The sequence below is a fragment of the Alosa sapidissima genome, chromosome 11, assembly GCF_018492685.1.
Source record: "Alosa sapidissima isolate fAloSap1 chromosome 11, fAloSap1.pri, whole genome shotgun sequence".
NCBI lineage: Eukaryota > Metazoa > Chordata > Actinopteri > Clupeiformes > Clupeidae > Alosa > Alosa sapidissima.
The window spans coordinates 23,614,183-23,631,908 of NC_055967.1; the positions used below are offsets into that span (position 1 = coordinate 23,614,183).

General features: G+C 43.7%; 2 protein-coding genes across 9 annotated transcripts in view; one reads left to right on the plus strand and one right to left on the minus strand.

Annotated features, from left to right (window-relative positions):
- The first annotated feature begins 239 nt into the window (after positions 1-239).
- Positions 240-8,770, plus strand: rabl2 (RAB, member of RAS oncogene family-like 2). The gene is made up of 8 exons (XM_042109858.1): positions 240-1,011; positions 1,173-1,202; positions 1,348-1,427; positions 1,699-1,778; positions 2,042-2,153; positions 6,444-6,541; positions 6,722-6,805; positions 7,585-8,770. The coding sequence occupies exons 1-8, from the start codon at positions 905-907 to the stop codon at positions 7,672-7,674; spliced, it is 681 nt and encodes a 226-aa protein (XP_041965792.1). The 5' UTR covers positions 240-904; the 3' UTR covers positions 7,675-8,770.
- Positions 8,771-10,028: 1,258 nt separating this feature from the next.
- Positions 10,029-17,726, minus strand: part of shank3a (SH3 and multiple ankyrin repeat domains 3a) — a 217,117-nt gene continuing 209,419 nt past the window's right edge. For 5 of the 8 annotated variants that reach the window (XM_042109815.1, XM_042109811.1, XM_042109809.1 and 2 more), the window contains one exon: positions 10,029-14,528. In XM_042109815.1, the coding sequence (XP_041965749.1) occupies positions 13,946-14,528 (583 nt within the window). In that variant the 3' untranslated portion in view covers positions 10,029-13,945. The remainder of the gene's footprint in view (positions 14,529-17,726) is intronic. The other 3 variants (XM_042109812.1, XM_042109814.1, XM_042109813.1) reach the window with 3 other exon arrangements.

The window sequence follows — 17,726 nt, forward strand, 5'->3', positions numbered from 1 at the left end:
GTAATGGCATTTCATTATAGTCACATCACATCCATGCACTTTCTGCACTTGATTTTCATTTGTACCGGTAGTGTTTTGAACATGGACTTCTTGATAATCCTTTGGTTGGAATGACAACGACCATATTTTGACAAATGGAAATAAAATGAACCACTTTGCAACAGGTGAAAGCGTTCAGCTGTCAACTTGTTTGTTTCAGGCAAAGTTATGGACAACGCTTCAATCACTTGGGTCCTTCCTCTTAAGCGTCTGTGCGTTGCATAGGAACAAGAATGTTGTCCAGAGTGTTAAGAGATGTCGGCTTTCTTTAGCTTGAAACTAGACAAATGGATTTGTTAATTTCTGTTGTTACTCAAGGCAGATTACATCGAGCTTCCCATTAATTTGTACTTTCGTTCATCAGCGGAGGGACAGTGCATTAGGCAAAGGTAATATATTGTACTTAGGTAGCATTCTAGCTATGATAGCTAGCAAGCTACTACCACTTACTAAAATTAGCAGATTTAGATTTGAGCTAACTTTGTTATCAGAATTAACGTTATGAGAGTTTGATTCAAATAAGGTCATTGATCATTGGTTTGATTGATGAGTGAATCAAACTTAGAATGCTGAATTAAAAGCAATACGGCACACTGCAAAATCCCTGCAGTAACGTTAACGTTAGCTAGTATTAACGTTAGCTTTCTTAACGTTATGTCAGTTACGTTACCAGGTCAATAACGTTAACTTAGCTATTAACGTTATAGCAAGCCAACTTAGCTAGTAAAGCAGGGAGGTAGGTTGCTAGCTTGCTCATAGTATTAGGGGCTAGCTTGGCTTTCCGGATAATCCTCTCCAAAAGCCAGTAAGCACAAGCGAGAACAGCTGCAGACAGCGAGTCTCCGAGCGTTGCGTGTCCGGCAGGATGGCCGGAGATGCAGGCGAGCTCCCGGAGCTGGACCTGGAGAAGTATGATGCGGATGAGTGTGTGAAGATCATCTGCCTGGGGGACAGTGCGGTGGGGAAATCCAAGTAAGATGGGAGTTCTCTGTATCCAACAGTTGTGTCATCCTGCATGCAGATGTATTCGGACCTCTTCACAGATTTATCTTTGTTATTTAAGTCCTAGCCATAACATGTCTAGTGGCATGCTGTTAATATAGCTCTCTGAATACCCATGCTTATTGTTTCAGGTTGATGGAGAGATTCCTGATGGATGGCTAGTATCCTTTTGATGCACAATTGGCGATATGTAAATGCACGTATTAAGTGAATAAATGGTATAGAAAAGTTGTTTTTAACATACTCCACAACACTGTAACTAAGGTTTACTGGCAAGAGTTATTCTTTCCTTAAACTAACTCTCAGTCGACCTCAACAGCTGTCCACATATGCGCTGACTTTGTACAAGTACACTACCACAGTCAACGGGAAAACCATCCTTGTAGGTAGGTGTGGACTCAATCTCGAGCTCTGTAGATAAGTTGGTATTTTGTAAGGAACACTAGTCTGAATTTGTAGATAGGTAGATAGATACATTATTGATCCCCAAGGGGAAAGTCAAGAGTTGTGAGGTCCGATCATTAGGGAGATGCTGGATACTGATTGGCTGATTTTATCAGATGGTTGTAATCTACAATTTATGGACTGGTGAAATAGTGGAATATGTTTTAGATATTACTCAATCAAAAAAGTAACTTGTTTGTTTATGGCCCAAAGACTTCTGGGACACTGCAGGGCAGGAACGCTTCCAGAGCATGCACCCATCCTACTACCACAAGGCCCATGCGTGCATCATGGTAAATCCACACACACACACACACTCTCTCTCTCTCTCTCTCTCTCGCTCTCTCTCTCTCTCTTTTTCTCTCTCTCTCTCTTTCACATTCTCTCACACTCACACTTTCTCTCTCTCACGCACACACACTCTCTCTCTCTCTCTCTCTCTCTCACACACACACACACACAAACACACTCTTTCACACACAGACACACACATCTCCACATCATATCAGACAGGTGTGTGTGTGTGTGTGTGTGTGTGTGTGTGTGTGTGTGTCAGGTGTTTGATGTCCAGAGGAAGATCACCTACAGAAACATGGCCAACTGGTACAAGGAGCTGAGGGACTACAGGCCAGAGATTCCCTGCCTGGTGGTGGCCAACAAGATAGATGGTGAGTGGCCAAGAGGACATGGTTGTGTGTGTGTGTGCGTGTGTGTGTCAAGAATAGCTTAGTAGACAGTAGACAGTAGTTGTTCAATAGCCTACTATTTGTTTAGTAGACAATAGTTGTCCAATAGCCTACTATTTGTATGAAATCGTGCATCAGTCGACATGGCTCTTCGGAAATGATCTTAGCCAGTTTATAAATACATCCACATGCACCATGTCCAGGGGGAACGGTGCAAGCCAGGGGCGGACTGGTCATCTGGCACACAGGGCATTTTCCCGGTGGGCCGACGCACCTTTTGGGCCGATATAATTTCATTCATTCGATATAATATCAATTTAATTTGGCCAACGATCGGCCCAAAGCAGGGACAGTCAGCGGCTCATTGGTTTATTTTCCATACAGTCACTGGACTGCAGGCTTGTGCACAATTCAGAATTGAATTGAGAATGACTCCTAACTTCCAATTCAGATTTGAATTGAGAATGACTCCTAAATTCCAATTCAATTCTTGAATTTGAATTGAATTTGAATTAAGGTCAAAACAGGATGTACGTAGAATTACAATTCGAATTCGAAGAAATTCATATACATAATTTATGGGTAGTGTTTAACAATGAAGCCTCACAGTATATGTCAGATATGATTGCATTAAACACACAACTTGTAACTTAAAACAGTAACAAATTATATTTCCACACTGTAAAACAATAGTTTTACTTACTTAAAATGTTCTAGTAAGTAGAATTCAGGTTTTATCTTTTGTTGAGATTACTTACATAAAATGAGTGTTACGTAGTTTTGAGGTAGAAAAGTAAACAATCAAGTAAACTATACTTGAATTGCTGAAGTTTGTGCTACACTGTAAAATTAGTTTATAATCTTACTTAACCTGTTAGTTTTGAAAAGCATGCAAACTGATTGTCCTTGCAATTCCCATTCCAGATTTGTTTGTACAAACAAATGCTCACTTAGTATAGTGCACTTACAGTGCACAGAATTATTTACTATTTCAACTAACTTGGTCATTACAATTACAAGTAAAGTATACTGTATGTTTATTAAACACAACAGGTGTATTGAAGTTGTGCTAACTAATGTCACAGTTCAGCTAACTGATATGACAAAAATGCATTTCCAGAATACCACAGACCCGGCCTACATATTGTTAAAGGGATCACATATTAATCTTTATTGAAATTCAATCTTAAGTTACAATAACAAAGTGACAGTGACACTAAAGGCTATATGTTGTTGTGTAATTGATATGTGATTTACATTGATACATCACCCCATCAATGACTATCCAATGACCAAACCTGTGAGTAGAACTAGTGCTGACAGTTATAGTCAGACATAGATCTGTAGCTGGAAACCATACACCCTGTCTCTGCTAAGTTACCGAGGCTAAATGTAAGCTTGATTAGGATTTTTATGGGTGCTTTCCTTGCAAACTTATGTTGCTACTAGAAATGGTGGTGTTAGTGGCTGTCCATTAAATGGCACTCTCCTCTTTGGTCAGGATATTAATATCAACCCCAATTCACAACATCATGGATACACTGAACTGCCGAAATCAGGCCTTTGAATGCAGTGGTAAAACAAAGTCCTGACTTACTGTGGACATCAAAGATTAGGGGGTTCCCTGAACCGCTGGACAAACCCAGGTGTGTGCCACGTATTTGTGGTACATAGTGAGGTCTCCCCTTCATTGTGCAGTACTTTCAGAGTGTAGTAAAACAATATACAAATGTAACATGTTGCTGATGTTCTACCCACAGCATTAGAGTGTTTTGGATAGTCATAGGGTGCGATGCATCCACATAAATTACATACCAACAGTATATATAACCGTTAGTGTCACTGTCACTTCATTGTAATTTAAGATTGAATTTCAGTAAGGATTATTATGTGATATCTTTACAAATATGTGGGCCTGGGCAGTGGCATTCTGGAAATGCATGCATAACCAAATGCATGCATAACCAAGTTAGGTTAAATAGGAATTCTCCTTAGTGTAAGTGTACTACACAAAGTAGCCTAAGCATTTGTTTGCACAACTTGGAATTCCTATTCCAGATTAGTCTGTAATTTCAAGGCAATCGGTTTGCATGTTTTTTTAAACTAAGGTTAACTAACAGGTTAAGTAAGGTTAACTAACTAACTAACTTCACAGTGTAGCAAAACTTAAGCAATTCAAGTATAGTTTACTGAATTTAAATGATCATGTTCACTTTTCCACCTCAACATTAAATTACTAATTTTAGCCAAGTAATCTTAAAAAGCAAAATCAACATAATCAACAAAAGACAAAAACTGAGTTATACTAACTAAACATTTTAAGTAAGAATAGCTCTTCGATCTTACAGTGCAAAGTAACATTCCCAAAACTGAATGCATGTGAGATTCAACACATTGTTCCTGTTGTGTGACTGTGGAATTGCTTTGAATTTCCATGAATTTAATTCCACCTCCTGTGGGGCGGAGCCAATTCAACTCAAATTCCAATTCGTGAATTGAATGCAGATCCATTCTAAAATTCCGAATTTTGCACAAGCCTGCTGGACTGATCCAATAAGAGCTCTTGTTAGGCCCGACCCCTCCCATTTTGGCTGATCACCCCCTGCTGTGATCACAATAACAAATAGCGCAACATTAGTTTCCTAAATGAACGCAAATCCTGCGATTTGCAAATCCTGACCGCAAAGGAGATTGATCAGTTACCATCAGACAATCAAAATTCAACAATGAATCCACGGCATCAGTGGTTGTTCTGTCAAAATAGGCTAGAGTGTTGAAAGGGTTCTGTCTCAGATGGGCTAAAATACTGTAGACTTATTGAAATGTAGATTGTACATATGTAGATAAATGTAGGCTATAAAACATTGTCATATTCATGTACAAGCAAAGTGAATTAGTTCATGGAGCTATTGTTCTTAAATGTACCAGCAATGTAGGCAGGTAGTATAGACTACAGTAATAAAATATTTCCAGCAACAGGTAACACATTTTGTGTGTCCTATAACTAGTAACTGTTAATTATAAATTACAGTAAAGCCTACCACAATCTGTTGGTAATTTAGCTCTTTACACATACAGTTGTTTGGTGCTGGTATCATTTGAGCGTTGTATACTATACATATGACATACAGGGCCTTCTCAGCTGCAGCCGTCTCCCTCTGGAACGCCCTCCCTGACCACATCAAACAGTCACTACCATCCTTCAAACAGGACCTCAAAACTCACCTCTTCCAACTTGCTTTTTCCTGTTAAAAGACTTTCCCAGCTTTTCCTTTTCTTATTTTCATTGCCCACCTCTCTAGCTTTGTCCTCCGCTTTGTCCATGCACATGTGTGTTTTCTTTTCTTTGTTTATGTTTATTTGGGGCAGCCGTGGCCTACTGGTTAAGGCTTTGGGCTTGTAACCGAAGGGTTGCTGGTTCGATCTCCGACCCAGTAGGAAATATGTGGGTGGGGGAAGTGGTTGAGCACTGCTCTCCCATGCCCACATCCATGGCTGAAGTGCCCTTGAGCAAGGCACCTAACCCCTCACTGCTCCCCGAGCGCCGCTGTAGCAGGCAGCTCACTGCGCCGGGATTAGTGTGTGCTTCACCTCACTGTGTGTTCACTGTTTCACTAATTCACGGATTGGGATAAATGCAGAGACCAAATTTTCCTCACGGGATCAAAAGAGTATATTTACCGTATACTTACTTATACTTAATATGTAACCCTGTCCATGTACCTTGTCTGTTTGTTTGTACTTACAGTATGTATAAAAAGCGTCTTTGAGTGTCTAGAAAAGCGCTATAAAAAATAAATGTATTATTATTATTATACATAGTTTAAATGTATTTAATCGTTTTAAATGAAACTTTGCATTCTAGCACAGACTCTTCTTTCAGAATTGCTATTTAGACTTGGAGATTGTGTGCTCCATGGCTACCCCTGACCACCAGTGAGTCAGAGAGATAGCCAGTGAGGCCTGCATGTGTCCACTTTCAGTGCTCCATGACACTTAGTTCCTTAGATATGCAGTCCTAAGATATGCATTTGAAGGATAATGCAAAGATTTTGTGTTTAATTAGGTATACCAGACTGATTTGAGGGCCGCCTGGGTCAAATATGCCAGGGCCAGTTCGCCCCTGTTGATGAGTGGCATTCACTACAGTTGTGTAAAATACATGTACTCCACAACTCCGCGGAAAAAAAATCTGAAACTGCATTGGATAGTTTTAACTTGTAACACTTAGTGTGTGTGTGTGTGTGTGCGCGTGTGTGTGCGTGTGCGCAGCGGACATGAAGGTGACCCAGAGGAGTTTTAACTTTGCTAAGAAGCAGGGCCTGCCCTTCTACTTTGTTTCAGCAGCAGATGGGACTAACGTGGTCAAGGTGAGTAATGGTTACAGCTGCTCTCTCTCTCTCTCACACACATAAACACACACACACACACACACACACACACCCACCCACCCACCCACACCCACCCCCACACACCCCCACACACACATAAACACACACACACACATATCTGAGAGGGCCTTATGCCTTATGAATCTGCCCCTTCTCCAGGTGTTTAAAGATGCCATCCACAGAGCGGTGAACTACAAGCAGAACTCCAGTGACTTCATGGACGAGGTCATGAGAGAACTAGAGGTGAGGGCCTTTCTAATCACATCACCCAGTCTGGCCAAACATTCACAGGTTCCCCTATGCCAGACTTGTGGAGAAGTTTGAAATTGCATGTCAATATCACTGATAGTTTTGAAACTACAGCACTTTCAAATTCAAAAGAGATACTCTGGTCTGACACAACAACCTTGTTGTTTGGTCCTAAACGCTTTACACTATCATCCAATAGACTCGAGGTAGTTGTTAGTTTCCCTTTAGGTAAGTTTAAGCATTTTGGTGAGCAAAAAAAAACTGTTTGCTTTGTCTCCTTTGATGTGGCATGTGCAGGTTTGAAACTGTTGAAACAGTTTTTGACTAATGTTATTATATGTTTGATTATATGTTTTGAATAATGTTATTATATGTTTGATTATGTTTTGACTAATGTTATTATATATGTTTGATTATATGTTTTGACTAATGTTATTATATGTTTTGACTAATGCTATTATATGTTTGATTATATGTTTTGACTAATGTTATTATATGTTTGATTTTATGTTTTGACTAATGTTATTATATGTTTTGACTAATGTTACTGCACCAAACAGTCTAATAGTGCCACTGGGGAACTAAGGGGACAAAATCAATTCAACCCAGTCTGATAATTTTATAGGCAGCAACCTAGTGTGATAATGTCATTATAGGCAGCAAAGATCAGCCATTGGCTGCCCTGATTTCTATAGATCGGCATCAGAATCGGCCATAGAAAACCCCATATTGTTTGACCTGACCTGTGTGTGTGTGTGTGTCTTGTCCTGCAGAACTTTGAGCTGGAGCAGAGGGAGGGCAACTCTGAGAGAGACGAGGAGGAGGAGGAGGAAGAGCCCAAAGAGAAGCCAGGCTCAGCGTGATCTCTGGACATACACAAACACCGGCAGCTCACACACGCACACGCACACACACACACACGATAACCTCTCTGGAGGCCAAAGGCTGTAGGTGATTAGTGGGTGGTTATGAGGAGAGTGGCAATGGATTGACCATTTCATGCGTTGAGATGCTGCAGTGGAGCCTGGCTTCAAACACCTCCGCTCATGTTCTACACCCATGGTGATGCACTGTCCATCCATTGGAGAGTAGAGTTAGAGTGTGTGTGTGTGTATATGAGACCATACTGCAGTAATGTGTAGAATGTGAAATGAGTGTGTATGGATGTTTGATCATACTGCAATAATGTTTCTGAATGTTTGTGTGTGATATACGTGTTCGTTTTTGCGATTGCAAAGTGCTGAAAACTCCGTTTTAGTCACATCTCACACACTCACAGATGCGAACAGAATGGTTTCAGGATAATTATGAATGACTACCACAGCCATTGAATCATTGCCTCTCTGTGTCGTGTGTGTGTGTGTGTGTGTGTGTGTGTGTGTGTGTGTGTGTGTGTGTGTGTGTGTGTGTGTGTGTGTGTGTGTGTGTCTGTCTGTGCTGTGTGTATGCCTGAGAATGAGCTGTGGTAGGATGGCTGCTATTTGTCTACTTTCCTGCAGTGCTTGAGAGCCGGGTTGGTTCAGGTCTGGTGATGGAGTGTGAAATCGAGTTCTGAAATACACACACACACACACACACACGCAATAGTGACCAGCTCGCATCTGTCATCGTCGGGGCAACGTGATACTTCATGGACCTGTTGTCATAGAAACGTCCTGCGTAGCCCCGGAGCATCTGACCACACTGCACAAGCTGTGAAAGGAAGGAACTTCCAGATCCAAACACATTTTAAAGGCTTTGGTTTTTTTTTTTTTTTTTTTGGGGGGGGGGGGGGGGGGGGGGGGGTGGGGGGAGGTGGGCGGTTATTGTGGTGCACAAGTGCTTTATACTTTGTTTTATTGTGGTGTACTGTATACTTGATTTGAAACTGAAATCACCCAGAACTGTGCTTCAAACATACATTTTTACTGATCATATTTAAACAGAATACTGAATATGTGTATTTAATAAACCAAATAGAAAGTGTTTTGATGGTATGGTGTTTTTCATTTCTCTTTGTGATTTCAATTGTCTACATTAAACCCTTTAGCCCTTACAGTAGTACCTAAATGAAAATCTCATGCCAGCATCACTGTGGCCACGGCTGTGTGTGTGAGAGTTTCTTTTCATTTTGTACATATCACTGTAGCGTCAAAATTACTTTGACACTATTATTTTAAGGTTAAATACTTACATTGTGTTGCTTTAAAACTGACTTCAAATTTATCATGAACAAACTGTTTGTGGTAGAGACCCCCCCCCCCCCCAAAAAAAAACAAAAAAAAACAGATCAGCTGAAGAACCAACTCCCTGATCTAGAACATCTAGACTAGAGGAATCAGTTCAGAGTTAAAGAGACTTTGACACACATAACAGGGAACTGATTGTTCTAACCATGTTTTTATTTATTGTGCTTTTGTTGATCAGAAAACAAGATGAGCAACTCTACAGAGTCAAGTTGAAGTGAATGAATGATGTGTCTATTTCTCGTCCTGTTGCCCAAATGGTCTTTGAATAATAATAATCATAATGTGGTGAACGTACGCAATAATCATCTCCATGTCCAACCTTTAAAACCCAAAGCATCAGAGATCTGAACCGCATGCCACTCTTAAGGAGTCATAGGTGGGGTGGGGGTCAGGGTGGGGCGAGAGAGGGGTCACACCTTTCATGTACTTCAAGCGAAAAATCACATTAATACTTTAATTCAAAATATGAATAAAAATGTAGATGAAAATACCATAAAATCATCAATCAGGTCTGTATATTCTTTTACAAAACATAAAAATGTATCTGAATCTTTTTTTTTCTCACCGAAAAAGTGTCAATGCTGTACATCCAGTGTATGAGCTAACCTGCAGTACTCAAGATTCCCAGGAGGTGGCACCATAGTGCTGATTCTAACAGCTTAAACATCTTAACAGAAAGAGTCCAAAAGAAAAGCTTTTTAAAAAAAAAAAAAAAAAAGAACAATTAAAAGTTTTACTTTTTGGCACATTGTCCTTTTTTCTCAGCTATCACTCCATTACATACAGGAGATTTTGAATAAATAGATAAAAGAAAAATAAAGCAAGGAAAACAAGGGGGTGCGTTTAGATGGATTGTGGTTCACATTTGTCTTCATTGGTGAGACGGTAAATGCTAGTGTGTGTGTGTCTGTCAGTGATCTCACAGTTATACCCACAGCAGGCTCGCAAGCTGCAGCTGCACTATCAGTATAGGTCTACCCTCTATGTGTGTGTGTGTGTGTGTATGCATGGGGGGGGGGGGGGGGGCATTAAGGGTGATTTAAACACTGAGCTCCTCATAGATAACTGTCCCCAGGTAGTTTAGGGGCAGGTGTGCTATTGTCAAACACATATCAAATGGATGGTCAATATGTCACCTGCGTCTGAGCCTGTGTGGTCTGCAGCTGGTGGATTTGTGCCACCTGTTGGACTGGCTCTGACATTATGAGTGTGTGTCAGCTGACAGGGCAGGGAGTGTGTTGGGGCAGTCAGAGGTCCTGATGTTGGGAGTTTAGTGGTAATTGTGAAGGGGGGTGATAAGTGGTACTGATGTTGGGCGATTGGTTGTGTTTGGGCAGGGTTTTTTTTAAGGGGGCATGGGGGTTATTAATTGGGCATGGGGTTGTTAATGGGGCAGCCGTTGCTCTTGTGAGCTCTGGGTTCCATAACGGTAGTCTCCTCTGGCCCACACATGTGGCCCAAGTCCGACCCAGACTGGTCCAGTGACCGGCTGCTGTGTGCTCTCTTCCTTAGCCTTACCATGGCAACAGCATAGTCACAGTAACATAGCAGAGCACCGCATAGGAGGGGCTCAAGATGGCCGCCAGTGTGTGTGTGTGTGTGGTGATGGGGGAGGATGAGCCACAGTGTCGCTGTAAGGTGTGTAAAGTCACAGCAGGCGGTGCAGTCACAGCCAAACAAACAAACCAACAAGCCTCCAGAAAACAACCAGGGACAGACACACATGGCATGAGACTGTTTCCTTGGCAATGGATGCTCACGCTCACAGCATGTGCAGTTACTGATGGAGTAGACTGAATGGGGTAGGATGGGATGGGGAGGATGGTGATGTGGGATCACAGTTCTATTGGTGGTCAGGGGCGGAGTAAACTACACACAAGGAAGTGTGTGTGTGTGTGTATATGTGTGTGTTTGTACCTTAGCTGATATAGGGGGGTTCATATGACCATAGCTACAAAGTAGAGGGCTTCAGTCACAGGGCACACACACACACACACGACACCACACACACACACTCAAACACAGCTTACAGGTTCATGCCAGATCATGAGTGGTGATTGAGAGGAAGAAAGCAGAGTTCAAAAGCTTTCTGAATGAAGCGCTTGGAACTTGGTGTTGCCTGAAAGTGGAAATTCTGAAGCTCTTGTGAAAACCACGAGTGACACAGCCGAGCGGATGGAACTGACCGGCCTGTATCAGCCAGTGACCTCTCATGATGATCAGGGTGGTGGGACCCTGGGTGTCAGTGGGCTGGAGTTTAAGTGATCGTCACATTTGAGTGATAGCCAATGAAACGCAGAGATGAAAGCAGTAAGGGCCAATCACAGAAGGGAACAGAGCTAGGTGGGATGAAAGGTCAAAGGACGTGGCATAGAGGGTGTGTGTGTTTGTGAGAGAGTGTGGATGCTAGTGTGTGTGTCTGTGTGTGTGTGTGTTTCTGAACAGTAGGAGGCGGGACATGGCAGGATGTTAGCGCTTTGATGATGGATGGCTTGAATGCTAGCACCTTATTTTGTGCAAATCATCCCCTAATTCAGAGTTCATAGAAAGAATAAAATCTTCCCCCTTTTCCACAGGTGGGTAACTATGCATATATGCCAAACATTCATATATAGATCTATATATTTTTTGACTTTTAAAAATTTATATGAAAACTATTGTATATACATTGCTTGTAATTGATATAAAAAGCAAATATTTGTAATTTCTGTCCATATGTACAGCTGTAAGTAGTTTTCAGAGGAGTTTGTCCTTCTTTTCTGCTGATTTGATCATTCTAAAATTCAGACTAGGTGAACCGTTTAAAAAAGTCATCCTCTAAGCATTAAATTTCACAAGCTACAAAATACAACCATGGGAACAAAAAACAAAAAGCAAAAAACAACATAAGTGACCACAAACAATAATAATAATTAGAAAAGCAAAAAAGCGTGTTATTAAAGGTAATAATTTAGCCCAAATGAATTGGCCACTCACAGTGGCCTCTGCAGATCTGGTCTGGAGTGTGTTTAAAAACCCTTCTGAGGCAGCCTCTTGTGCCACAGGAGATCTCATGCGCTAGTGCGCGTGTGTGTGTGTGTGTGTGTGTGTGTTGGAAGCTGTATGAGCAGGTCAGATAGAACAGTGGAGATGTATATGTTTGTGTGTGTTTGTGTGTAAGAGTGTTAATGCGTGTGTGTGTGTTTGTATGTGTGTGTGTGTGTGTGTGTGTGTGTGTGTGTGTGTGTGTGTGTATACAGAGTCTTGTATTATCTCCTTTACTCCTCGGCTCAGAAGGCTCCTTGGTTATTGCAGGACTCTTTCTCCAGCCCTCACAGTCTCCCATGTGTGTGAGTGTGTGTGAGTGTGTGTGAGAGTGTGTGTGAGAGAGAGAGACTGGTGGGCTGAGCTGGGCTGAGTGGTGCAGAGTGTGTGTCGGGCTCTCGGGCGGGGCCTGACGTCTCCTCCATGCCATGCTGGTAAAGGGCACTTCGCTGACGACGCGCATCTCCACGGCAACACACCCAGCCGCCAAGAGGCTATGAGGTCATTAGAGGTCAGAGTTCACTGTGGCGTCACTTTGGGACACCCTCAAGGGAGACGGAAGACAAGGTTTCACAAAAACAAACAAACAATACAATCAAACAAATCCAGTAAATAAAATCAAATCCAAATCTGTCAACATATCAACAACTGATGCAGGTTTTCATGCTACGGTCCAGAAAGGGATGACCATTGGGAAAATTCATGTTCATAGTAGCCTTTTTTATATTAATGTATAATACCATATATAAGTTTCTTTTCATATATTTATGACAAAATGTTATAATCATATATCTATATACTTCTTTTCTTTCAAATATATATGTATATATATATGTATGTATATAACTGGTAAAAATGAATTAATTATCAGTGGAATAAACAGTTTCTTCTACACTTCATCTAGAAGCAGGAGACTGAGCACTTTCTCTCAGTTCGTTTGATTTGTGTCGTGGTCTGTTGTTTCTCTCCTTTCATCTGATCACTCCATTCTCAAAGTTCTCTAAGTACACAAGGAATCAAATCTGCTCTTTCAGTCTCTCTGGAACTCCAAATCTGCTCTCACAGTCTCTCTGGAACTCCAAACAGACATCTGATTATGAAAAAGCCACTAGTGTTGGTTAAACATTCTCTGGATGCACTCACCATGACCACAGTCAGGAGAGTGTGTGAGGACAGTGGTCACCCCTCACACACACTCACACAGCTAACACATACACACACACACACCACTCAAACATGTACGCGTCGTACCAGAGGCAGCGCACACACACACACACACACACACACACACACACACACACACACACACACACACACACACACACACACACACACACACACACACGCACGCACACAGCAGTCCAGTTCAATGTGTCCACCAGTGCTGGGCTTTGTAAAAAAATACTCTGAAAGGCAACTGAATTCTCCTTCAACGAGACCCTCAGTGGTCTGGTCAAGCAGGTCAGAGCTTCAGCGGCTGCAGAGGCAGAGAGAGGGATAGAGAGAGAGAGAGAGAGAGAGGGATAGAGAGATAGAGAAAGCAGATGTGGATGATGCTAAGCTAAAGTGTCCTATAGGGAATGACACAAGCTACGGTCGTCACGCTAACCTTCTAAGATCATGCAACATCCGGTTAGGCAAACTCTTTCTGATTGGCTGATGGCCAAAAGAGAGAAGGAGCAGGAAAAGAAGAAAGGAAAGCAGCCAATTAAGAAGGGGTAGCATGTTGCTAGCCGGGCAGGGATTCCATGTGTGTGTTTGTGTGTGTGTGTGTGTGTGTGTGTGTGTGTGTGTTTTCTGTGAGTGTGTTGGTAGGTGGCCGGCGTTCTGCAGGTTTGCCAATGGGGGTGTTTGGCGGCGGAGGGTTGGGGAGGGGGGGGGGTCAACTCTCCAGCAGCTGTCGGAGCGCGCGCTCGATGTTCATGCGGTGTCCGACACGCGTGACCCCCAGCTCAGCGAAGTCGTCCTTGGTGAGCGCGGGCAGGTGCGATCCCTCGATCTCGTGCTCCTGGAAGCGCTGGCGGTGCTCGCCCAGGTTGATGCTCTCCAGCCAGTCGCCCACATCGTACTTGTTCCACAGGTGCAGCGGCTTCTGGTGGAACGGCCGCAGCGCCAGCAGCAGCGGCGAGCCCAGCGGAGTGGCCGCCGGCGAGGGGGAGGGGGAGCGGCTGCGTCCGGCGGCACTGGAGCTACGCATGACAAAGCGCACCTCCTTGGACTCGTGTGGCAGGGACAGGCTGGACGACTTGAGGATGGTGGGGGGCGGGGGGGCGGAGGGGGGCGGTGAGGTGGACAGGCCGTAACCCCGCAGCGGCGCCAGCGGGTCCGAGGAGCGGTCAGGGGAGCCCCCGCTGGGGCTGGTGGTGCGGCGGGTCACCGGGTAACGGCTGCCGGGCCGGATGGTGTAGGTGGTCCCGTAGCTCCGCTGGGAGATGGTGTGGAGCTCACCTAGACTGCTGAAGAGTCTGCAGAGACAGAAGGAGAGAGAGAGAGAGAGAGAGAGAGAGAGAGAGAGAGAGAGAGAGAGAGAGAGAGAGAGAGAGAATGAGGGTGAGGGGGGGGAAGAGACAGAGAGAGAGAGTGAGGAGACAGAGGAAGAGCAAAAGGGAAGGAAAGATGGAGAGCACATGGGAGAAAGATGAGGAAGAGAGGAAGATGATGAGGGGAGGAGAGTATAACGAGGGGGGAGAGAGAGGGAGTGAAAGTGGAGGGAAAAAGAGGGATGGTAATGTAGAGAGAGCGGAAGTGGAGAGAGACAGGAAGTGAAGGGAGAGAAAGAGGGATGGCGAGGTAGAGAGATAGGAAGTGGAGGGAGAGAGAGAGAGATGGCGAGGTAGAGAGACAGGAAGTGGAGGGAGAGAGAGAGGGATGGCGAGGTAGAGAGATAGGAAGTGGAGGGAGAGAGAGAGGGATGGCGAGGTAGAGAGATAGGAAGTGGAGGGAGAGAGAGGGAAGAGACAGAGCATGATGTGAGCTTTAGCACACACAGCTAACACAGCTAGCACACAAAGCTAGCCTAGCACAACACTTCACCAGCCACCGGCCGCTTGTGTTAGAGTTACCCCACACACCCAACACCCCTCCACCGACCCCTGAGTTACCCCACACCCCTCACTCCAAACAGCCCTCCACCGGCCCCTTGTGAGATTACCCCAGAGAGTTACCCCACACGCTGCACGCTGTCTGAGATTGCCATGGCGTCTGGGGCAGCTTCCCTCACTTTCCCCACATAATGGAGCAGTTCTGGTCTCAGTGTTAGCGTGATAGTGAATGGAACACTCAGTGGGGCACTAGAACACAGCCTGTGCAGAACACTCAGTGGGGCACTAGAACACAGCCTGTGCAGAACACTCAGTGGGGCACTAGAACACAGCCTGTGCGACCCCTAATGGGGCAGCTGGTGCACTGGCCCTAAACGTGCGCTAGGAGCCGACTGAATGCAGAGAGCAGCGGCTCCTTATGAGACTCTGGGAAGGATGTACTGACATATTTCCTTGCAACATGCGCGTAAAAGCATGGCATGGTAACGTTACCTACAAACAGGACACACTTTAGTTAAACTGCAGGCTGCCTGTCGCAGGAGCAGAGAATGGCAAGTTGTGCTTTTCCGTGTCATAGTATACATTTATGGGAGGGTAACGGGAAAAGTGGGAGTTTTGCGTAAAAAGATGGGAGGAGAAGCCTGTGTTTAGAAAAACTGCCTGTGAAAACGTACGTCTGTTTTGCAAGCTGTCTTTTAAAAGCAGGCGTAATCCAAATTGTGGTTAAATGCATCAGTAATAGAAGTGCTCAGAGACAACAGAATCTGTATTCAGAACACCAGTTTTGCTTCTTTGTCAAAAGAAACCTTAACTTTCGTTGGCCTTTCTAATGTCTTACTTTCACTTTCATGTCATTCACTTAAACCAGTGGTCCCCAAACTACGGCCCGCCACCTCATTTTAGGTGGCCCCCCAAAACATGTCCGTGGTATATAGGATCCGGCCCGCACGGGAGTACGACATCGTCAAACTATAACCTCCGTAATTTCCCCCATTCATTCTCTATAGCGGGTCTTAACAGTACACATGTAATACTCTTTTTGTCCACTGTTGGTTGTTTTGGCGCTGTTTCACGTTTGCCATCGAAAAAAGAATGAAATGTATAGTAGGCCTACCTGCAAACAATGTAAGAGGCCTCTGCTGACTGCATCAGTGCAGAAAATGTATCAATGAATTGTTAATAACTAACTAACTTCTATTCAAGTCATAATTCTGGAACTTTCTGGTATAATTATTTATATTTTTTATTCACTCGTTCAAATGTTCATACAGAGTTCACAAAGTTCTCATCAGGTGAGTGAAAGTTAGAATGGTGGTCATTTCAGATGTTTCTGCCACCACTTCATAAAACTCATAGTTTGAGAACTTTAAATTATTTGTAGGATATTGCTTGTTCACAACTTGAGCTGTGTATGCAAAGTTCAGAGTTCAAAATATACTTTTGGGACTCCCTGCTTATAGTTTTGAGAATGCTATTATTAGTATTATTTCATTTGAGCTACATTTTACACTGATATGGCATGATGGCAATATAAACACAGATAACAATGGTATTAAATTGCAATAGCCTATAGATTAAATGTAATGGAATATTCAACTAGACTAGATTCAAGGTAGACTGCCTTTGTTCACAGCGATAAGCTATTTATGGTTACTGATATACTCCGAGTCTCTGGCCCTCTCTTAGAGCCAGGCATAGTGAGCTGGCCCTCGGAAGAAAAAGTTTGGGGACCACTGACTTAAACTTTCCTACCTGCTAGATATGGCTATTGGGGGCAGCCGTGGCTCACTGGTTAGCACTCCAGACCTGTAACCGGAGGGTTGCCGGTCCGAACCCCGACCAGTGGGAACGGCTGAAGTGCCCTTGAGCAAGGCACCTAACCCCTCACTGCTCCCTGAGCGCCGCTGTTGTAGCAGGCAGCTCACTGCGCCGGGATTAGTGTGTGCTTCACCTCACTGTTTGTTCACTGTGTGCCGAGTGTGTTTCACTAATTCACGGATTGGGATAAATGCAGAGACCAAATTTCCCTCACGGGATCAAAAGAGTATATTTACTTATATATTAAATCTGTCATAGTCTACGTGTACAAGTAGTTTGAGTATTTTCTTAAGTGGAGTAGAATACTAACCTGACTCTCGCCAGATGAATTTCGTTCTGCCTAGCTCCACTCATCCATCTGGGATCGCTCCATTGGAGAGGTGTTTCAGAAGGCTGGGCCTTATCAAAAATCCTTGCATATGATTGGATAAGCCACTTGTCTGTCATCACCAACAAAAGCCTTCAGAGCCGGCATTGTTGTCTGAATCAAAACAGTCTCACATTCGCTTCTCCGCTACGTCACATCTATGAAACTCCCGCCCTGCATCCTGATTGGCTCTACCATAAAATCTGGTGCCGAAATCACTCCCAACGGAAGAGGTCCCAGATGGATGTGAGTGGAGCTAGGCGGAACGAAATTCATCTGGCGAGAGTCAGGTTAGTAGAATAGTGCTCTGCCTTGTCTCTCTGCTTGTTGACATCTTGTTATCATGTATTGTATTATTTCATGACCGCTAAACATTTGATTCCTTTTAATGTTGTCATCAGTTGACTCCATTCAACTGCGCTCGTGGTTGAATGATG

What these genes read in the sequence shown, in the direction of transcription:
- rabl2 (XM_042109858.1), top strand. Translation starts at nt 905, where the DNA reads ATGGCCGGAGATGCAGGCGAGCTCCCGGAGCTGGACCTGGAGAAGTAT. An exon ending in CGGGAAAACCATCCTTGTAG is followed by an intron (nt 1,428 to 1,698) that starts GTAGGTGTGGAC and finishes TATGGCCCAAAG; the next exon opens with ACTTCTGGGACACTGCAGGG. An exon ending in GGTGGCCAACAAGATAGATG is followed by an intron (nt 2,154 to 6,443) that starts GTGAGTGGCCAA and finishes GCGTGTGCGCAG; the next exon opens with CGGACATGAAGGTGACCCAG.